Source organism: Ovis canadensis, chromosome 18 (assembly GCF_042477335.2).
Source record: "Ovis canadensis isolate MfBH-ARS-UI-01 breed Bighorn chromosome 18, ARS-UI_OviCan_v2, whole genome shotgun sequence".
Lineage (NCBI taxonomy): Eukaryota > Metazoa > Chordata > Mammalia > Artiodactyla > Bovidae > Ovis > Ovis canadensis.
In genome coordinates, this window is record NC_091262.1 from 82,729,889 (window position 1) to 82,751,682 (window position 21,794).

General features: G+C 69.7%; 1 protein-coding gene across 3 annotated transcripts; it reads right to left on the reverse strand.

Annotated features, from left to right (window-relative positions):
• Nucleotides 1–215: 215 nt before the first annotated feature.
• On the reverse strand, nucleotides 216–21,783 carry AKT1 (AKT serine/threonine kinase 1). 3 transcript variants are annotated; one of them, XM_069559508.1, is made up of 14 exons: nucleotides 21,498–21,783; nucleotides 18,698–18,837; nucleotides 9,265–9,393; nucleotides 6,825–6,936; nucleotides 6,600–6,747; nucleotides 6,150–6,281; nucleotides 5,676–5,741; nucleotides 4,632–4,700; nucleotides 4,364–4,489; nucleotides 3,959–4,087; nucleotides 3,642–3,856; nucleotides 3,242–3,329; nucleotides 1,537–1,639; nucleotides 216–1,170 (listed from the first exon to the last, which is right to left on the reverse strand). In XM_069559508.1, exons 2-14 carry the CDS (start codon nucleotides 18,741–18,743, stop codon nucleotides 1,091–1,093), a joined length of 1,443 nt encoding a protein of 480 aa, XP_069415609.1. In that variant the 5' UTR covers nucleotides 18,744–18,837; nucleotides 21,498–21,783; the 3' UTR covers nucleotides 216–1,090. The 3 variants fall into 3 exon arrangements, with proteins under 3 accessions (XP_069415609.1, XP_069415608.1, XP_069415611.1); XM_069559507.1 differs by lacking the exon at nucleotides 21,498–21,783 and adding an exon at nucleotides 19,218–20,721; XM_069559510.1 differs by lacking the exon at nucleotides 21,498–21,783 and adding an exon at nucleotides 20,094–20,140.
• Between the last annotated feature and the right edge of the window lie 11 nt (nucleotides 21,784–21,794).

Genomic DNA, 21,794 nt, shown 5'->3' on the forward strand with positions numbered 1-21,794 from the left:
GCTTAAGGTGTGGGGCTGGGGTGAAGCCGTGGGCACAGGGGCAGCCAGGGCGTTCCCTCCGACTCCCCAGCGAATCCTGCCAGAGGCGGGTGAGGGACCCCATCTCAGGTTGTCCCCGGGCTTCCAGGCAGGCCGCCTCGGGCTCCGGAAGGCCACGTGTGCCCTGTCGGGAGGTCAGCCACATGCACCTCCATCCGCCACCCAGCAAGGCGAGCCAGAGTTGAAAAGCAATTTTTATTGAAGAATTTGGAGGGAAAGTTTCATAATAGTAAAAATACTAAAGTTGAGTATAAAAAAACGCCTTGGTGCAGCGCAGCGTCTGGCCAGGAGGCACACAGGGCACAGCGATGGCCCCTGCAGAGGGCGCCGGGCAGCGCCCGGGCGACAGCGGGAGTGAAGCTTCTAGAAGGACACGTGCTACCGGGGGAGCCATCGGGGAGCCGGTCCCAGTGGGAAAGGGGCGCAGGGAGGGCTTTCTCCTGAGATCAGAAACCCCAGTACACACAGACAGCGACAGGTGGCACCCGACCCCTCTATCTCACCGCAGCCCTGGCCCAGCCTGATCGTGGGGGCCGCCCTCCTGCAGCCTCTGCTCAGCCCCTCCCCGAGCGAGGGGGCTGGGCCAGCACCCCACAGCCAGATGGCCTCTGGGGCTGCGGGGTCGGGGGAGGTGGGGGCGGCTGGGGACAGCTGGCCGGACGGACGGACGGAGGGGCCACGGGCAGGGCCCACGGACCGGTGAGCCCGTGGCTGCAGAAGTCCTTGCTTTCCTACAGGAATCTAATCGTTCCAAAGGCAGAGGCAGCGTCTGGAGAACTGGATGAATAAATTAAGAGAAACCGCAGGACGTCTTCCTCCCGAGCTGGCTGGCCAGGGGCACTCTGCCCCCAGTGCGGGCGGCCCTGCCCATGGCATGGGGCGCCTCCCCATCCGTGTTGGCGGACGGCGTGGTTCCACCCAAACGCATCCAGAAATAAAAAAACATTAAATACAGATCCTCCGTGCAAGGCTTCCTCCCAGTCCTCGGGACGCGTCGTCCGGAGCACGTGGCTGCCCGCGGCGGTGTCCTGAGCTCGGCCCAGCAGGCCCCTCAGGCCGTGCCGCTGGCCGAGTAGGAAAACTGGGGGAAGTGCGGCCTCCGCTCGCTGTCCTCCCCCTCCATGCCGTCGTCTGCGGACAGGAGGGGCGGCTCAGCTCCCAGGCACTGCGGAGACCGGGGCAGGCCCCGAGGGCTCCCCCCCAGACTCCACAGCAAGCTTCAGCGACCCCCGCCCCCACAATGCTGGGACCAGGGGACTGCGGCCCTGGCACCCACCCTGCAGAGGGAAAGTGGAAAGGGAAGTCGCTCAGTCGTGTCTGACTTAGCGACGCCATGGACTGCAGCCCGCCAGGCTTCTCCGTCCATGGGATTTTCCAGCCAAGAGTACTGGAGTAGGGTGCCAGTGCCTTCTCCCCTAACAGGAGAGGGAGCCGCCCAGTAAAATGCTGAACAGAATTCTGTTGTCTTGAGGGGTCGGCGGGGAGGGCCACCCTCACCTTGGTCAGGTGGCGTAATGGTGATCATCTGGGCTGTGAACTCCTCATCAAAATACCTGGTGTCCGTCTCAGACGTGACCTGAGGCTTGAAGGGCGGGCTGAGCTGCAGGAGGCGGGGGGTGGGTTACGGGCCTTGCTCCCACTGCCCGGCACACCTGGACCCAGACACGGCTCCCCACCCAGAAGACAAGCCTGTGGCCAGGCCTTCCCCTGCCTGGGTGCCCTAGGGGACCTCGCCATTCAGGGACCCACCTGCAGGGCTGCCCACCTCACTCTCGCCCCTGGTCATCAGTGGCCAGGCAGCGTCAGGCTGCAGAGGACCCACCATGACCCAGGACTCGAGGGCAGCTTCAAAGGGCCAGACTCATGGGAGGAAGCAAGGACCCCCATGTGCTCCACCCTGGCCCAGGGTCAGGTCTGCCTGGGAACTAGCAGCAACTAGCAGGCTGGGTCTTGGGTCAGGGCTGGCACCAGAGCCCTCAAAAGGCAGGGCCAGGAGGCAGCAGGCCCTGGGGCAGGGCCCTGGCTGGAGAAGGGCAGAGTCGGGGAGCCCCGTCTCAGGGACAGAGGTCCAGCTGGCTGCGTGTAGCCTGCAGAGGAGGGGTGCGCTGACAACAGGGTGGAAGCGGGCTTGAGGAGAGACACCTAGCAAGCCTAGGGACCACCTTCCTGGGTCTGTCAGCCACGCTGCCAGCACGGGCCAGGGCCTGGAGCTTGTGGGTCCCACAGAGGGCCAAAAGCACAGAACCACATGTGCAGGAAGCATGCTGCCTCAGTCCTCGAAAGCCTCTTCACATGTACGGGGCGCGAGCAGGCGGGGGTGCGAGCTGGTGGGGGCGTGAGCTGGTGGGGGTGTGAGATGTGAGTGGGGGTGAGCAGGCGGGGGTGTGAGCAGGTGTGAGAGGTATGAGCAGGTGTTGGTGTGAGATGTGAGTGGGGGTGAGCAGGTGTGAGAGGTGTGAGCAGGTGCTGGTGTGAGATGTGAGTGGGGGTGAGCAGGCGGGGGTGTGAGCAGGTGTGAGAGGTATGAGCAGGTGTTGGTGTGAGATGTGAGTGGGGGTGAGCAGGTGTGAGAGGTGTGAGCAGGTGTTGGTGTGAGATGTGAGTGGGGGTGAGCAGGCAGGGGTCGGGTGTGAGCAGGTGCTGGTGTGAGATGTGAGTGGGGGTGAGCAGGCGGGGGTGTGAGCAGGTGTGAGAGGTATGAGCAGGTGTTGGTGTGAGATGTGAGTGGGGGTGAGCAGGTGTGAGAGGTGTGAGCAGGTGTTGGTGTGAGATGTGAGTGGGGGTGAGCAGGCAGGGGTCGGGTGTGAGCAGGTGCTGGTGTGAGATGTGAGTGGGGGTGAGCAGGCGGGGGTGTGAGCAGGTGTGAGAGGTATGAGCAGGTGTTGGTGTGAGATGTGAGTGGGGGTGAGCAGGTGTGAGAGGTGTGAGCAGGTGTTGGTGTGAGATGTGAGTGGGGGTGAGCAGGCAGGGGTCGGGTGTGAGCAGGTGTTGGTGTGAGATGTGAGTGGGGGTGAGCAGGCAGGGGTCGGGTGTGAGCAGGTGCTGGTGTGAGATGTGAGTGGGGGTGAGCAGGCGGGGGTGTGAGCAGGTGTGAGAGGTGTGAGCAGGTGCTGGTGTGAGACGTGCGGGGTGAGCAGGCGGGGCTCGGGGATGAGCAGGCGCAGGGCAGCGGGCGTGCTGCCCGGGGCGCAGCCCCACGCACCTTCTTCTCATACACGTCCTGCCACACGATGCTGCTGAAGAATCGGTGCTGCATGATCTCCTTGGCGTCCTCAGAGCCCCCACCAAGCCTGGGGGGCAAACGGAAGCCAGGGTGACCGGTCGTGCCTGCTGGGCCCAGGGCCCGGCTCAGGCTGAGGCTGGCTGCCAGGCAGCAAATAACAAGAGCAGCCCCTTCCATGGCAAAGTCTAGCCAGTGCAGGGCGCTAGGTGGGCAGGAGCTGCCAGCCGGGTGGGGTCTTCCTGACCAGGTATGAGGGGCCACCCTGCCTGGGCCAGCCCAGGCCAAGGACATCACACACAGCCACCAGCAAAGCCTGCTGGGCATTTCCTGGGGGTGTCAGGGGACAGGTAGGTGGAGGGCGGCTCGGGGCAGGGCTCACCGCTGCTTGGGGTCCTTCTTGAGCAGCCCCGAGAGCAAGGACTTGGCCTCCGGGCTGAGTGTGCGCGGGAAGCGGATCTCCTCCATGAGGATGAGCTCGAAAAGCTTCTCGTGGTCCTGGTTGTAGAAGGGCAGGCGGCCGCACATCATCTCGTACATGACCACGCCCAGCCCCCACCAGTCCACCGCCCGGCCATAGTCGTTGTCTTCCAGCACCTGGGGGTGCAGGGCACGGGCTCAGAGGGCGCAGGGCACGTGAGGGCCTGGAGGGCGGGAGGGGGGGGCGGGGCCCGGGGACGAGGGTGCGGCTGTGCGCACCTCGGGGGCCAGGTACTCGGGGGTCCCGCAGAAAGTCTTCATGGTGGCGCCGTCCTTGATGCCCTCCTTGCACAGTCCAAAGTCGGTGATCTTGATGTGCCCGTCCTTGTCCAGCATGAGGTTCTCGAGCTGCAGGAGTTGGCCTCCAGCTCAGCCCGCCTCCCGGCCACCTGGCACCCCTGCTCCCCGCCCGGCCCGGCCCGGCCTCCGCCCATACCCTCCCCGCTCCCGCCGCCCCGGCCCCGCCCCGACTGCCCTCCCGGCCCCGCCCCACCCCAGGTCTCCTCCCCGCGTCCCCGCCCCACCCCTGCTCCCCTCCCCCCTCCCCAGCCCCGCCCCGCCCCCTCCCCCCACGCCTTTCCCCGACCCCCCTCCTCCCCCACGCCTTTCCCCGGCCCCGCCCACCTTGAGGTCCCTGTACACCACGTTCTTCTCCGAGTGCAGGTAATCCAGGGCCGACACGATCTCGGCGCCGTAGAAGCGGGCCCGGTCCTCGGGAAACACCCGCTCCCGGGACAGGTGGAAGAAGAGCTGCGGGACGAGAAGCCTGAGCCGGGCCAGCCGCCTCGGCCAGGGCCGCGGGGCAGAGACCCTAACCCGGCGGGGAGTGGGGAGGGCGGCCACCCCCCAGCACCCGGGGCTCAGAGAGGGCAGCGCAGGGGCAGGGCCCTACCTCGCCCCCGTTGGCGTACTCCATGACGAAGCACAGGCGGTCGTGCGTCTGGAAGGAGTACTTCAGGGCCTGTGAGGGAAGCAGAGCTCGAACCTGGCCCTTGGCTGGGCAGGGGGTCTGCCCCGTGGAGCAGGAGACCCCCAGCTGCCCCAAAGGCCATGCCCGAGGACCAGCAGCTGCAGGTCCAGTGACCATGTGGAGACTCCCCTGCAGGATGCAACCCACTGCCCTCACGCGTCAAACCACAGGCAGCCTCACTTCAAAAGAAAGACTGCTACTGATGGGATGGCCCCCAGCTCATGAAGATACCGACGTGAGACCCTCCCCCACGTCCTGCTCCATCCCCCATCCCCAGGGAGAGCCGGAGGGAGGCAAGCGTCCCCAGGCAGAGCAAGTCCGGATCCCTACAGGACTTGAGGTGGCCGGTACCCAGTGGAGGGCATGACAAAGCCTGGCCTTCTCCTCACAGTCCTCTGGCCAGACAGAGGGGAAGGGGCAAAATGAAGCGGAGGCGGCAAAGCCACGGTCATGATAACTCTGGGCTGGGCGGACAAACAGTGTCTGCTCTTAACGCCTCACACTTCTCCTGAGAAAACATCCTAGGAGCCTGCCTGCTGCTCGGCTCTCCCCGCGCGTTAGACCAGGCGTCCGCTGGAGAGCAGACACCGTGCTGAGCACAGTGGTCCCGGGGACAAGACTCTGGAGGTTGACCCGGTCGCCTGACTGCTGACCTGGGAGCGCGGCCAGCCAGGCCTGGCGGCTAAGTCCAGCCAACGCCTTGCTGCTCGGGTTTTCCTTACATCCCTCCTGGGCCGAGTTCCCCCAGGACAGGGAGCGCCTGCCGGGAGCAGCAGGGTGGGCGCGGGGAGTGCAGCCTCCCGGGGTCTCAGCAGGACAGAGGGAAGCCGGGAGCCCCTGCCCGCTCTGTGCACCCCCACGCCGCTCCCGCAGGCCCGCCCACCATCGTCCAAGCTCGGAGCCTGCTGGGTTGGCAGGGAGGACGGGCTGGGGTCCCCAGGGGCACGGGGGGGGGGGGGCGCTCACCGTCAGGAATGGGTGCCGGGAGTTCTGGAGAACGCGGTTCTCTGTGAGCGTGTGGGCCACCTCGTCCTGGAAGACGGGCACTGCTGAGCCGCCTGCCCGGCCCCGGCCCCCCGGCCCCCGGCCCCCTACCCCCCCAGCCCCCGCGCCCCCCACCCCCGCCACCCACCCAGCCCACCGCCCCCGGCCCCCCCCAGCCCCCCGCCCCCCCCCCAGCCCCCCGCCCCCCAGCCCCCCGCCCCGGCCCCCTGCCCCCCCCCCGCCCCCCCAGCCCCCGCGCCCCCCACCCCCGGCCCCCCGGCCCCCCGCCCCCGCCCCCGGCCCTCCCCCAGCCCCGCCCCCCGCCCCGGCCCCCTACCCCCCCCGCCCCCCCAGCCCCCGCGCCCCCCGCCCCCCCCAGCCCCCGCGCCCCCCACCCCCGGCCCTCCCCCAGCCCCGCCCCCCAGTCCCGGCCCCCCCGCCCCCCCCCGCCCCTACTTTGGCCACGATGACCTCCTTCTTCAGGATCTTCATGGCGTAGTAGCGGCCTGTGGCCTTCTCCTTCACCAGGATCACCTTCCCGAAGGTGCCTTTGCCCAGCAGCTTCAGGTACTCAAACTCATTCATGGTCTGAGGGCAGCGTGCAGGCGCCAGGATCAGGGGGCTGCACGCTGACCTGACCGCCGGCGGCCCAGCAGCGCTGAGCGGGGCGGGGTCTCCGCGGGCAGCCTCGGGGCCGAGGACGGTGAGGCTGGGGCAGCGGGCGGGGGGAGGATGGTCCTTGGCGGTCCGGGGCTCAAGGGAGACTGCAGGGCTGTGCGCCCCAACTGGGAACGCTGGGGTCCGGGGGGTGGGAGAGCCGTTCCCAGGCCTCCCTGCGCCCGGCGCGTCGCCCCCGCTTCCGTGCAGGGGCTGGGAGGGGCGGTGTGGGGCAGGGCTGGGGCTCACCACGCGGTGCTTGGGCCTGGCCAGCGACACCTCCATCTCCTCGGCCCCCGAGTTCTCGCCGGGTGAGCCCGACCGGAAGTCCATCGTCTCCTCCTCCTGCCTCTTGAGCCCATCGGCCACCGTCTGGATGGCGGTGGTCCACTCCTCCCTGCGGGATGCTCAGGTGAGACCCCAGCTCTGCCCGGGGCCCGGGGCCTCCCCGGCCGCGGCGCCTGCGCTCCCTACCGCTCCTCGGGCGTCTCCACGTGGAACGTGCGCTCGATGACCGTGGTCCACTGCAGGCAGCGGATGATGAAGGTGTTGGGCCGCGGCCGCTCCGTCTTCATCAGCTGGCATTCTAAGGGCAGGCAGCACCTGTCTGCACAGCATCCCGGCCCACCCACCGCAGGCCAGACCTCTCCAAGCCTCAGTCTCCCGCCCTGTAAAAGGGGGCCAGAGCTCCCTTCCAGCTGGAGCCCTGCTGAGAGCTAGGCAGTGCCCCTGAGGGGGTGTTTGCGACTGGACGGATCCATCTCCAAGGCCTGTCCTCTGGTCTCTGAGCTCCCCAGCCACCCAGGACATGGTCCTCAGCCAGGAGGAGGACGGGGGACCTGGGGGGCCTGAGGAGGGGCTGGCGGGGAGGAGGCCTCTGGGAGAGCTGCTCCCCAGCTTCCCGAGCAGGAGCGTCCCACCCCCCAGCCACACGAGGACCAGCGGGCTCCCGGCCCCATCTCAGCGCAGGGCCAGGCCCGGGATGGAGGCTGGCAATGACTCATCCTCTGGAGAGGCCACCCGTCCACCCCAGAGGCCGCCTGGGCTGACCCTCTCCACGCTGCTGCCCACGACCCCGGTGCACGCAGGAGCGGAGACCGGCTGGCAGGCCTGGGAGCGCACGCACGCCTGGAGCACACGTGCCCCAAACGCGCACACCTGCAGTGAAGGAGCTGTGGGAGGGCCCAGGGCCCGGAGCGGGGCTGGGTTCCAGCTCGGCCGGTGGAGGCAGGAGGGGCCTGGGGCCAGTGCAGGGGCCTCCGACATTCCAGCGTCTAGGCCCTGGCAACCGCGGGGGCCCCGCCAGGCTCAGCCGAGTGCAAGGAAGCAAGGAATGGTCTGCCAGGCTGGGGACCAGGGCGGGGGTCTCCGGGGTGGTGGGGGTGGGGAGTGGTGCTGGGGGCCCACGTCTACCCGGGGCAGGAGAGGGAGGAAAATCTGTGCGGCAGCCTTCGGGGTCCGCATACCCTCCTCCATACTCTGCCCACCGGAGACCACCAGGAGTCCCCAGGACCCAGGCCCATCCAGGGCCTGACTTCTCGCCCCCCACCCCGGCAATTCCTCCTCAGTGAACAGCCCCTGCCGCAGAGGCCCCTGCGGAGCCGCCCAGCCCTCCCTGTCCGCTCTGCTCCTGCTCCTGTGGCCTAAGGCCTGCCTCAAGCCCCTGCCCCACCTGCTGCTGGAAGCCCCTCTGGGTGGTCCTCACCTCCCATGTGTGTCCTGACAGCCCCCACACTCCCCTGCGCTGAGTTTGGGCAACACTCCCGAGGAACCTCCTCCCCCACGAGGTGGCAGCTGCCCAGCTGAGCATCCTTCCCAGGCCCAAAGCCCCCAGCCCAGCCCCGGGGGCCCCGTGGGGAGCCCAGACTCACGGCCACGGGGCTGCCGGAGGGGACCTGCCTCCTGGGCCTCCCCCCGCCGCTGTTCTACCTGCTGCTCTGCTGACACCCGAGGAGCCTGGGAGGAGGGTTCAGGGCTCACAGGAGCCAGTCCCTGGTAAAGCACCCCAGGGAGCCCCCAGCCAGGGCCTGGTCGGGGTCAGGGCCTCTGCTCCCTCTGCTGGAAGCCCTGGGGTGGGGTGGGCTGGCTGGGCCTCCCTGCAGCACGGACAGCCCAGGGACCAGGCCGGCCCACCCAGGCATCTGCAGGCGCCGAGGCTGGGGGATGGACCATGGTGCTACCCACCCCCACACCCTGCACCACAGCCCTGGTCTGACGCGGGGTGGGGGAGCTGGCGGCCCCGGGCTCGCAGGGCTCACGGCAGGGAGGGCAGGGGGCTTACGAGGAGCCGGGTGGGGCCGGGCCTGCATTCTGTGCCCCAGCAGCAGGTGGGCGGGCCCCGCGGCCTGCCAGTAAACAAGCCATCACTCCCCCACCCCCAGGCCTGTGTCCCGGGCCAGCCCTGGGCACGGCACCCAGGCTGGAGGCCCCGCCGGGCACCCCATCCTCACACCTCAGTGCCCCCGCCTCGGGCGGTCATACCTGCCGCCCCCCTGCAGGTGCATGAGGCCACAGCAGCACCTGCTTTAGAAAAAATGCGCCCATCCGTTGAGCCTCCTGAGATGCCCCCGGCGGCACTGCCATACCCACCCAGCCTGCACCCCGCTGAGGAGGGCATACGCGCCCCCGAGGGGCCGGGGCCTCTGAGAACCTGTGCCGGGAAGACAGGCCCCTGAAGCCGGTGCACTCCAGCATGCCTTGGGCCCGAGCCTTGGGGAGAAGCCCTGGGGGCCCGTCAGTGCCTCCGAGGGTAGCACTCTGCCCCCAACAGCCTAGGGCCTCGGCTCAGAGACCCGAGCAGCCAAAACCAGCCACTAACAGTCCCCGAGGGCTGCCAGCCTGATGCAGAGGCCGGGGGGCCCACGAGGGGCTGCAGACGCGCAGGGACACCCGCCCGCGGCCACCACGCGCTTACGGGCCACAGAGAAGTTGTTGAGGGGCGACTCGCGCTGCTCCAGGTCCTGCGGCCGCTCCTTGTAGCCGATGAAGGTGCCATCATTCTTCAGGAGGAAGTAACGGGGCCGCCAGGTCTTGATGTACTCCCCTGCGGACGCGGCGAGGGGGCGTGAGGCTGGGCCGCTGGGCCACGCGCCGGGCCCACACACCCTCGTCCCCAGGTCGAGGGTCAGGCCAGGCAGACCCCGATCACCCAGGGTGAAGGGCAGGCAGGTATGAGGCTGAGCCTCTGGGCCATGCGCCGGGCCCGCACACCCTCATCCCCAGGTCGAGGGTTGGGCCAGGTCAGGCACGGACCCCGATTCCCCCGGGGTGGAGGCCGGGTGGGCAGGCGGGGCTTGCTGTGGGAAAGCACCCACCTCTGACGAAGAGCCCACCCCAGCCTGTGTTGGAAAGGGGGTCAGGTGGGCGCCTGGACCTGATGAAGGCTGGCCCAGTCCTAAGGGCCCTCCAGGAACCTGGCATCCAGCGCCGAGCAGCTAGCGCCACACTCGAGAGTGAGACGCCCAGACTCGCCTGGCAGACGCGAGCCCACCCTCAGCAGGTCCCCAGGGTGGGCACTCAGAGCAGAAGCTCCTGCCCACGTGATGACCCTCCTGCCGTCCGGGGGGGGCGCCCAGCTCACAGTTGTGAAGCCAGGCCTGGAAGACCCTGTCCCACCCACGGGTCACCCAGGTCCCCAAGAAAGTTTCCCCCCAAGTTCTGCAGTATCAGCCGTACACGCGCCAGAGAACCAGAGCAGATGTCCTCCGTGACGTCCCAGCGACTGCCATTTTTCATACTGACACCAAGAAAAAACGTTTCGTTTCCATTTTGCCGAGCAAGGAGTTTGAACGGCAGCAGAGGACTTACTAATTAGGCGCCCACTTCAGCAGAGGGCCACTGGGCGGTGGAGGGGAGGGGCCGGGCTTTCCTGGACGCGGCCACCTGGAGGCCGAGCAGGGCCCAGACCCCTTCCCCTCGCCCGCTCCTCCGCCCTGGCCCACTCCCATCTGGGGCCCCTGGGGCCTCTGGGGGATGCGAGGGGCATCCAGGAACTTCCCGCCATCCCCCAGGGATCGCAGGCAGGGGTCTCCACCAGGCCCAGACACTACTGACCCACCCAGGAGGGCCCAGGAGGCGACCAGTGACCTGCCCCCACCCCAGCAGCTTTTAGCAGGGTCCCCACCCAGTCCTGAGACCCCCCAGGGGAGGTGGCTAGCACGGCACTTCCTGTCCCAGGGCTGGGGATCCCTCAACGGCCTGTGCCAGCACTGGGGGAGGAGAGTGGGGGTGGGGGGCAGAGCTGGCTGGGGGCCGCCCGCCGCCCGCCACTCGCCCCACCCGCCTGCGCGCCAGTCTGGAGCTGTCGGCCCCTGATGGAGAGCCTCCCGTCCCGCCAGCTGCCGCTCCCCGGGACGCTAAGTGTGCTGGGAGAGCGATGCGCGCCGCACCCGAGCAGCCCCCAGATCCATCTTCATTCACCAAATGCTGCCGCCCCCACCGCGCCCAGCGTGGGCCCCCAGCGCCGCGCCCCACGCGGGCTGCCAGCAGGAGCCCCCCCACGCCCCGGCCCAGGCCTCAGACCCTGCCATCCCCAGCTGCGGACCCCACCCACCGCGCCCCCACGAGCCCACCGCGCCCCCACGAGCCCGCCGCACCCCCACGAGCCCACCGCGTGCCCACGAGCCCAGTGCCAGGGCCACACAGGCTCTGGGGACCCGACCTGGGCAGGTGGGGGTGGGGGGAGCGCAGGCCAAGAGAAGCCGGGGCAGGCACTCAACGTGGACAGGCCCGTGAGGCCTGCTGGGTCCCCCGACAGCTCTGCACCTGGGGCACTAGAGGGGGGCCACACCCGCCTCGGGCCCCCGGCGGAGAGGCAGTAGCCGTGCTGCGGCGCGGGGATGGCGGGAGGAGGCCAGGGCTGGGGCTCGGAGACACAGACCCCGTTCTTCAGTCTCTGGGACGCTCCCGCCTGCAGACGTCCAGCCAGGCAGCCACTCGGGGGCCGCCAGCTGCGACCTGGGCTGTGGCCTGCATGGGAATGAGCTCAGCACAGACAGGGCGCGGGGAGGGCCGCCGGCCCAGGGTCTGGCCACGCCGTGCTGTGCGCTTGGCCGTAACACTTGGGGGCCGACAACGGGGGGACGGCAGGACAGGCACCCACAGCCCGTGCTGGGGACAGATGGGGAAGCCCAGGGCGGGACGCCCTCCTCTCCTGCCCCCAGGGGCCCCTCCTCATCCCCGTGGACGGTCTGCCAGCGGGGCTCTTCCACCACGCCAGCTCGTCTCCAGGAAGCGGCTACAGGACTCCCGAGGAAGGAGGGGATTCCTCTCCAGCATCGCTGGCCTCCCACAGCCGGGCTGGGGACCAGCTCGGGGACAGGACGAACGCAGGCTGACGGCCAGCCCCCCAACACCCCCCAGCACAGGTCCCAGCACGGGTCCCAGCGGGCAGGAGACCCAGAGGCCGAGACCCAAGCTGTGGGCCCCGAGGAAGCAGCACGCAGGCTCCCTGAATCCGGGCCTGCCACGGGCACACCCTCCCCTGCCGGGGGTCTGGCCCCTCCAAGCCCCACCCTGAGCCCACCGCACGGGCCCGAGCCGGTCCTGAGTCCCCAGCTCTCGGGGAAAGTGCTGGATGAGCGCACTGCCACCGCGTTGGTGGGTGGCAGGCAGCCTGGCAGGGGGCCAGGCAGCACCGCACTGCTCCTCCAGAGCGGAGCAAGCCCCAGCAGGCCCAGGGAGCGGGCGCCAGCTGACGGCACTTCCCGCACGGGGCCCCCATACCACACCCATCGGCCACTGACAGCCACCGCATGCCCCAGCCAGCAGGCCCGCAGCCGGCCGCGTCCCCACGTCCGCAGGCCCCATCCCACCAGCAGGACACTCGGCCCCGGACGGTCAGCACACGCCGAGAGCCAGTGCCTGGGAGTGGGCACAGCCCCCCCCCCCACCAGAGCCCGGGTCTGCCGTGCAAACCACACCGCCAGCTCCTTGCTCCTGGGGACGCGGCACTCATGAGGTCCTCCTGGGGGCACAACGGGCAGTTCGGAGGAGCGGAGAGGATGGGCGTCCAGGCCCAGCCCAGTGGAGGTGATGGAGGGGAGGGGTGCGCCCCCACATGGGCCCTGAGCCGTCCCCGGCAGCCCGCAGGCACAGAAGGTGGAGCGTCATGACCAGCCGCTCCCTGGGGAATCCAAGGCCCAAGGCAGGGGCTCTCGAGGTCCCAGAGAGGCGGCTGGGGGCCAGAGTCGAGGTCCCGCTGCCAGGCCGGGCCTACTTCTGGAGAGACTGAGCAGCTGTGAGGTCTCTGGTTCTAACATCAAGCAAGGAGGGCCCAAGCCGCATAGACTGCAGGGGAGCGCGGGCAGGCGGGGTGGCAGGCAGGGGTGCACTCGGGGCACGCTGGAACTCCCACCGAGGCAGAGCAGAAGGCCCCAGGGGCTGCCCTCCCGCTTCCCACTGCCCCAGGGCAGCACCAGGCCTCTGGCCAATCACGACCCACCACTGCCCTGCCTGCACGCCCGCCCGGCCTGGACGCCCACCGGCCTGGCCACCCTCTCTGAAAACCCCGCCTCCGCCCTGGGCGCCACACGCCATCCGCTGCACCGGCTAGAGAAAGCGGCTGCCCTGACCCCGCGCGCATCCGGCTGGCACTGGGCCCCAGGGCGCCCCCTCACCGCCTCGGAGCTGCCCCCCTGGCTCCGTCCCGGGTCCTGTCCCCAGGACACGGGGCCTCCTGCCCAACCCACCGCCCTGCCTCTTGTCTCCCTGCCCCCAGCGGCTGGATGCCCCTCACTCAATCACCCTTCACTCAGAAACCTCGCCTGCTGAACGGCCGCATCCCCACTGCCCAGGCGCCACCACGGACCCAACGCGTTCTCCCTGCGGCTGCCTGCCGGGCCTCATCTGCCGCCCTGGGCCTGCGTGGGCGCCCAGCCTCGCTGCCGCAGGGGCGTCTGGGGGCCCGCGCTTTCGGGACAGGAGGTGGAGGGGCAGCCCACAGGCCTGTAAGTCCAAGGCTTCCTCCCTCCGCTGCTGGCCTCTGGGTCACAGGCCCTGGCCCTCGGGCAGGGCTGCCCAAGGTCACATGCACGCACGTGCTGGGTTGCCACAACATTCCCCTAGGGACATACCTCTCAGCCCTGTGCCAAGAGCCCAGGACGGACCCAACCAAACCCAGGAAGGTGCCAGGCCCCGCGGGGCAGGGCAGAGGAGATGCGCACAGGCAGGGGAGTGAGCAGACGGGTGGCACCGGCTCCCAGGGGGCCGGTGGGGGCAGCGGGGCCTGCCCTGTGCCCACGCCCCCCGCCCGCCAGCCCAGACGCTCAGAGTGGGCATCCAAGCAAGCCCAGCCTCCCCGCGGCCAAGGGGCTCCGAGCACCAACATCCCCCCAGGACAGAACACCACCCACATGGCAGAGGGGTCAGGGACCTCGGGACTGTCGGGGCCCCCCGCTGCCCAGCTGCCCACTCCCCAATGTGGAGCCCGTCACAGCGGCCCCCTCTCCCGGCGGCCCACCCTGTGACCAGCAGGCTGCATCCTCCCCACGCCCGGCCCTGCCTCCTCGCACTCCCAGCCACACCCACCCTGGCCCCATCCCCTCCAAGTTCCTCAGAGCCCCCCATTCAGGTTCGCCAGGCATCCTGCACCCCAGCCCGGGGCGGAGCAGCACATCCTCTCGGCCAAAGGGCTCCTCGAGGTCAGCCTGGTACGGGGCCCCTGACCCTGTGGATCCCGCTGAGGCCCGGGGGCAGGCAGGCCCCGCAGGCAAAGCCCCGGGCTCAGGGGGCTTGGTCCTGGGCACACACCCAGCGCCCCAGGGCCCTCAGCCCCAAGGTTGGCAGGAGCAACAGCACACGTAACCAGCACCCCCATCAATTCCAACATTCCTGAGACAGGAGTGCGTTATTTCTGACGGTTAGGGAGCCGCGTGACGCAGACGAGAAAGCAGGGGGAGCATGCTGCGTGGGGCGCACACAGGCCGGAGCCGGGGCCCTCTGCCAAGTGGCCAGAGGGGGCCAGGTCTGGGCCAGGGACCTGAACGGGGGTGCACGGGCAGACGCCAAGGGCACCCACCCCGTGGGAGCAGTCACGCGAGGCCCCCGGGGCAGCTGCGGGCCACGAGCCTGGCCAGGGGGGACGCCCGCACCCCCACTGCACTTCTAGGAACTGGCCTGACGCGACCCGGCCCAGGCTGCCCCAGAGGACCACGGCGGGTGGGACGCCCTCCCCGCCCCTGTAGGGGCGCTTGCTGAGCTCCCAGGGGCCAGGGCCCTCCCCGCCCGCCAGCATGGGGCCAGGAAGCAGACAGGGGCAGCGTCTGAGTCTGGGGACCCGGGGCGGGGGCGGGGATGACCCCTCACCCCCAGCGCAAGGACGCCCAAGCTTCCTCTTTTGTTGTTTGTTTTGAAGGGAAAATTCAGCCTGCTCACAAAACAGGAAACTCGGCCCCACACCGGCCCGCGGGCCTCAGCCTCAGCCACACGCCACGGGCCCCAGGTCGCCACCACCCGTGGGCTGGAGGTGCCCCCCCCGAACAGCCCGCCCCCAGGCACCAGCTCCCACCCTTGGGGTTGGCTGTCTGCTCCGTGCGGCCCAAGGGGACCACCAGGGCCAAAGCCACGGACCCCGTGGCGAGATGGCCCCCGTGGCGAGATGCGGAGGGAAGCTGGGCGCGCCTCGCCGGGCCAGACACTGGAGCCCGGGGTCTCAGCTCAGCCGGGCCCGGGGCGCACAGCACAGGGGGCAGCCCCCTCCCCTGCGGGTCCCACAAGCCCCGTGTTCTGGCCAGCAGAACCTCGGCCTCCTCGAGGAGAGCCAGGCTCACCCGCACGGCCCCACCCTGTGGGGGGGGAGTCAGGCCTGCGGTGGGTGGGAGGCTGACAGCAGGTGGGACGACCATCTCCCGGGACCAGTGGAGGGAGCAGGTGAAGCCCAGGGTGGCGGCCAGAAGCAGGAACCGGCCAGGACTGAGGTGGAGGCAGGGGAGGGGCCAGCACGGCCCAGAAGCCCACTCCCCACCAGGAGGCCTGGGAGCAGCTCAGTGAGCTGGCAAGAGCCTGGACCAGGGAAAGGTCTGGGCCAGCCACTGGCTAGGGTCGGGACAGAGGCAGGCCTGAGGCGCCCCTAGGACCAGGACCAGACCCTGCCCCCTGCCCCCTGCCCCGAGCCCGAGGAACACAGGGCCTCGCCAGGTGGACCTCACTGGGGGAGTGGGGGCCAGACCCAGGAAGGCTCCCAGGCAGTGAACCCCGTGCCCCCAGGCCGGCTCTCTGCCCGCCTCTGGGCCCCTGCCTGCCAGGCCGCGGCGTGGGGGCTCCTGCTGGACTGCAGGCCAAGTCCAAGCAGCCCTGCCTCCTGGAGGAGGGCTGGTTTTTCAAGCTGTCCACCTTCAAAAGTCAGAGAGCACACATAAAAGGCCAAATCTTTGCAAAGCGGCCTCCGTGAGCCTCCCTGAGCCCAGTTCCCCAGCGCCTCGGCTGGAGCTGAGAGGCAGACGCCCGCCACGCGGGGCGGCCTCCCACGGCGGGGCGTGTCTGCCCACCACTCGTGGCATCCCGCGTTGCTCAGGGAGGCCGCCGGCCTCTGGGACATCCACTCGTACTCAGGACATGCAGCTGTCTCGCAGGAGCTCTGCCCACGGTCCCTGCAGCCCCACTTGGCCCAACCCTTGTCCTTCCCAGCCTCTAGCAGCTTGGCCGCAGGCTCCCCAGGACGCCTGGGGACCCGGAGGCCTGGAGGCCGCACCTGGGTGCCGCAGGGTGGGGCGGACCCTGGCTGCCAGGCAGGTTCTCCCCTGCCCGGTCGGCTGCTCCGAGCCAGAGCACACAAGTCGGCGGTGCAGCCCCTGAAGGACGGGGGCAGGAGCCGGGCCCGGGGATCTGTCCTACACAGACCCTCGCTGCCTGCCCTTCAGCTCTCAGGCCGACACCTGCTGGCTCCTAAAGTGCCTTTGCCCTTTGCCCACGGGCCCACAGCAGCCCCCTGACCTCCATAACAAGAGGCACCGTGGGGGCACTCGGGGGTCCGTGAGGAGCTGGAGGACAGTCAGAACCCCCCCTCCAACTCAGAATCAGACCCCTGGCAGTGGGGGTGGGGAGGGGAAGGTGGAGCCCCCTGCCCACTCCCGGCCCGGGCCCCCACTCCACCCAGAGCCACCACACGGGGGGCCTTGACGTCCTCCTCCAGCCAGTCCTGAGAGGTGGGCGCAGGGCAGTGGGGGGGCACACAGGAGCGGCTCACACCGACCCCTCCCGCCCACTTTGAGGGGCTGGGCGCACACAGCCACCCACCTGCGGACCCCCAGGACGGAAACACAAGTCCCCCCCGCAGCCCAAGAAATGGCACCACCACAGCCCTCCAGCCCCGAATCGGGGTCACTCTGGATCCCCCGATCCCGGCTGTGACCTCTGCCCCTTTTGCCCTTTCACCTCAAAGCGCAGCACACAGGAAGAGCCCACACTTCGGGGAAGAACAGATTTGTGGAAGACGCACAGATGTAGCGAACAAGCTGGTAGTGACACCAGGGTCCCCGGGGGGGCCGTGGGCGAGGACCCGGGCACCCCCTGCGCGCGGCACGGCCCCTCCTAGGCCACAGGGGCCAGCGTGCCCCGCCACGCCGCACACCACCCAGCGGGCATGAGAGCCAGAGGCAGGGCAGACGCAGGACCTCTGCCACGCCGCACACCACCCAGCGGGCATGAGAGCCAGAGGCAGCGCAGACGCAGGACCTCTGTCAGGCCTGAGGCTCGCTGCGCTCCGCCCAGGGTCCGGGGGCCCGCCCCCGACTGCTCCCACCGCACAGACGGGGACACAAAGGCCTGAGGACGCAACACACTTGCCCGTGGAGAAGGGCATGGCGATGGGGCGCTGCCTGGATGCCCCCGCCCCTCCAGAAGGCACACACCCCGAGTGGCCCACTCAGACTCACCCAGGCGTCAGAGGGGCGCTTCCACCCAAACCGGGCTGGCCAGTGGACACCCCAGGAGCTGGGCTGGGGGCCCCGGCAGCCCCAAGCCCCAGGCATCTCCCAGGTCAGTCCCTGGTCAGCCAGTCGACCAACGCTTGTCAAGGGCTCAGAGGCCCTGGACCCCAGTGTGTGCCTGCGCTTCCGCGAGGCGCAGAGGGGACGGCAGAGACCCAGGCAGGCTCAGGCCTGACCCCAAAGAGGGCGACGGGGTGAGGAGACAGGGCGGGACCTGGCAGGGATGGGGGGGCGGGGAGACCAGGAAAGGGTCAATGCTGGGGGAGGGGACCCAGAGGGCCAGCCGCTGCAGGAAGCCCTGGGGGGCCGGCCACGGACCACAGGCCCCTGCAGCTGCCCCACCTCCGTCTAGAGGCCGAGCACTGTGCCCCTGACCGCTGCTGGAGCGAGCTCTGAAAGCTCACACTGACCACATCCGTGACCCCTGCTTCGCGCCCCTGCTGCGCCTGGGGTCTCATCTCCACCTCTCCCGAGCTTCCCAGCCTGCTCCGCTGGGCGGCTCCTGAGCGTCCCAGAACACCCACTCTCGCTGCAGCTCCCCAACTGCCCACCTGTGCCTGAGGTCCCCTCCCAGTGTCCTGCGGGGTCCTGAGGTGGAGAGGGGACACCGTCCCTGGAGGGCATGCATGAGGAGTGGGGGCTAGCGGCTAGCTGGTGTGGGGCGGCCAGAGCTGGAGCCGGTCTGCAGGAAGGGGAAGTTGGGGGAGCAGGTGGTGACTAACCAGCCCCCGACCTGGAGCAGGAGAGCACGCCCTGCCTGAACGCCTCGGACACCTCGACCCCAGGCCTGTCCTGCCCCCCGGGCCTGTCCGGCCTCTATGGGACAGGAGGCAGCGAGGCGGCAGGGCCGCGAGGCGAGGGGCCCGGGACAAGCTCCCATCCCACCAGCTCCCCGAGAGCCCCTCCCTGGGCACATGGGCGAGCAGGGGGCAGGCCGGGCAGGGGCCAGGGCCTGGCAGCACCAGCGTGAGCCTGCCGCACGCCGGGCCCCGGGCAGTGCGGAGCCCCCTCCTGCCCACAGCCCAGCCGGGACTGGCCCCGGGCCAGGCCCACCAGCCCTGCCCTGCCCTCAGGAGCCCTCGGGCAGTGCCCTGGGCCGCCAGCGCGCCAGGCTTTGGACAGGCCCCAGTCCTTGCTGCCTTCCAGGAAAGCGGGTGGTTCTCCCCGCCCGCAGCCTGGGCCAGGCGGCAGCTCCACGGGCTGCACACCGGCCTGGGGTGCACGTTCCCAGCCAGGAGGCCCCGCGGGGGCTTGTGTCCCCCAGGCCGCAGGGATGTCGGGCCCCGGACGTGCCCCTGGGCTGCTCCCAGGGTTCAGGGAGGCCCTGCTGGTCCAGCAGCCACAGCCCACACCGCCTCCAGCCCCTGAGGAGCCACGGGCCCAACTCGGGGCCCTGAGCCGGGCCGGCCCGCGGGCACTGACCTCGCTTGTGCAGCCAGCCCTCCTTCACGACGGCCACGTCGTCCATGCTGCTGTGGCTCCCGCGGGCCAACGCGGCCCAGACCTCACTCTCGCGCCTCTCGGCGGGGTCCACCCCGCACCCAGCGGGCCGCCGACAGCCTCTGTAGGAAGCAAAGGGAGGTGTGAGGCTGCGCTGGGCCCGGGGAACACTCCTCAGGGGAACCGAAGAGGCCCGTGGCGCCCAGGGTCTCAGCTCAGGCGCATCTTCCCACGTGGCCCGTCCCCCTCAGCCTTCAGAGCTGCCGCCTCCCCACACATGGCCTTCCCACCCCGGCTCCAGATCCCAAGTCACTCACACGGCTCCCAGGGCCAGGCCTGCCCTGCCCCCAGGCTGTAAGCCCCCCCGCCACCACCCCTCCCGGACCCCAAAGCCCTCAGAGCTCACTGTCCCCGTCTCTGACCATTCCCACCTCCCCCGACCTCTGTACAAATGACCCCTGTCCCCAAAAGGCCCCGCATGGTATATCCCAGCCTCCCTAACCTGCCAACCCAGCAGAAGCCCTCTCTTCCAGGCAGTCCCCCTGACTGCTTCGGCCCACACCTCCTGGCCTCCGCAGTCCCCTGGCGAGGGCACCCAGGTCTCCCCGTCCATGGTGCTCCTGCCCCAAGGTGGGCGTTCCCGAGAAGGACCCAGGCCTCCTCCTCTCCGTCCCAGACTGGGAAGCAGAGGAGTTCCAGCATGAAGGCAGGGCCAGGCAGGCAGGCGGCTGCTGCAGACGAACTGGAGCCCTCCAGGGCAACACACGACCCCTCACAAACCCACCCCAGAGAAACCCCAGGCCCCCCCTAAACCTCAGTGCCCCGCCGGCCTGAACCAGTTCATTCATTCGGCCAACATGGACCAGGCATCTCTGGTTTTGCCAGGCTCAGCACTGGGCACTGGGGACAAAGAGAGGTTCAGACGAGTCCTGTCTGCGAGGAGCACCCAGTCCAGGGTGGTTACAGACCCATAATTACAGCATTCAGGAGGCAACAAACCAGGGATGGGGGGACTGTGCAAACACGGAGGCCCGGCACCAGCCCTTCGGAGGCCCACCAGCAGCCTCCTCGTGAGCAGACACTTTGGCCATTGATCCTGTGTGGCCCACCCCTCTGCTCCCCTGTTGGATGAACTCCTAGGCACCCCTCAAAACCCACTGCCCACATCACTGGTTCTGAGCATTCTGGGAAACAGCATTCTCCCCACAAGCAGTCCTCCGCTACCCTTCCAGTTGGGCACTCAGGAGGGTAGGCCTGGAAAGACTCCTCTCTGGGACCCTCAAGCTGGGCAGACACCCCTAAGTATCTCCAACATGGTATATACCTACATATACACTCTTCCTACACACACTCCCTGCACGCATCTCCCACAGCCCACCTTCCTGGGCTCCTGGAGAAAGCCGCTGTGCACTGTCCATCCTGGGCTAAACCTAGAAGGGCAGGAGGACCCACGCTCTGCTTTGTGTCTGACCCCCGTCAGCGGGCCCACAGGCAGGCGTGGCAAGGAAGACTGGAGGAGGGACCACCAGGGCCTGGACTCAGAGCCAGCCTGGCTCGCACAGGGGGCTCTGGTGACACTCGAGTGGGCGTGGCCTGGAGGCAGAGGGCTGGACTCAAAGACCTCTGCACGGGTGGGCCCCCCCCCCACGGGGCTGAATGGGTCTGCTGCTGACAGGGCCAAACAGCTGTGGAGAGCCCCGCGTGTAAAAATCTGTCTGCGCGCACACACAGGGCGGTGTGCCTGTGCGCAGAAAGGTGCACACCGCCGGGGCCGGGGCTGCCTCCCCCCGGGACGGGCGGCTCGAGGGGACCTCTGCTTCTGCGCTTCCGTCCTGGGAGTGCCTTCACCACGAAGGTGAGTTACTGCTATGACTGTTCAAGTCACGACCTTCCAAAAAATAATAATCTCTGCTCCGAAAGGCCCCCTCCCTCGGCCTCCAAAACACCAGTTTATACACTAGATGTTCAGCTAGGGGGCAGGGGACGAAGCCCCACCAGTGCACCCCACTCTTCATTTGAAACAGAGGCCCAGGGCAGCTAGGAGTGGCCTGAGCAAGGTGGGAGGGGGCCAGGGGTGACCGCCGGGGGGGCATCTCTGGCCCCAGAGCACAAGCCCACAACCCCAGCTCTGTCCACCAGCACTGCCAGGACCCAATCCCACCCACCAAGTTCACCAGCTGCCCCGGGATCCCCCCAACCGGGGGCAGGAGCCCCAGCCTCGGGGATGGGTGGGCAGCACTCGCGAACCCACCCAGCTCCAGAACCAGTCTCAGGGCCCAGGAAGGCTGTAGTCCTTTGTGGGAGGGCCTAGGCACCCAGCCACCACGGACAACTTTTTGTCCATGGGAAAATGAAGTCCCTTCCAAGGGCCCACCCACAAACTTGAACGAGAGCCGGGTCGAGTCTTTTCCCCGGGCCCCCGAGCACCTAGTGTGCGCCGGGACCCCGCTGGCCGGGCGCCCGGGGAGCCCTCGGCCGCCACGGACCCCCGGCCACGGACCCCGGCGAGCGGCCGCACCCCTCCGCCCCGGCCCGGGCCTCGCCCGCCGGAGCCGCTTCCCCAAGGTCATGCGGGAGGCTGGGGCCGGAGGCCCGCCGGCCCGCCGCCCGCCCGGCCCGCGCCTTCCCCGCCCAGGCCTCTCTCGGCCACTTCCTGCTCCCGCGCCTCCATTCCGGCCGCGCGCGGCCCGCGCCCCGGCCCGGGCGGCCGCGAACAAAGCGGCCCGGCCGCGGGGAGGAAATCCGGGCCCCGGCGGCGGGCGGCGGGCGGGCGGGGACTCACCGGGCGCCGCGTCCGGCGAGAGCGCGGGCCTAGCCGGGCCGCGGCCTCCGGCGCCCGCTGCTCCGCATCCCCGCGGACCGGCCGGCCGGGGCCGGGCTGGAGGCCGCGGCGGGCGCTGCTCGGGCGGGCCTCGCGCGCCGCCGGGCCCGGAGCTCGTGCGCGGCCGCCGGCTCGCTCCTCGGGATGCGCTGGCTGCGCGGCTGCGCTGGGCCGGCCGCCCGCCCGCCCGCCCGCCCGCCGCGCTCGGCCCCGCCGGCCCGCCCTCTCCCCGCCCCGCGCCCGCCCCGCCCGGCCGCC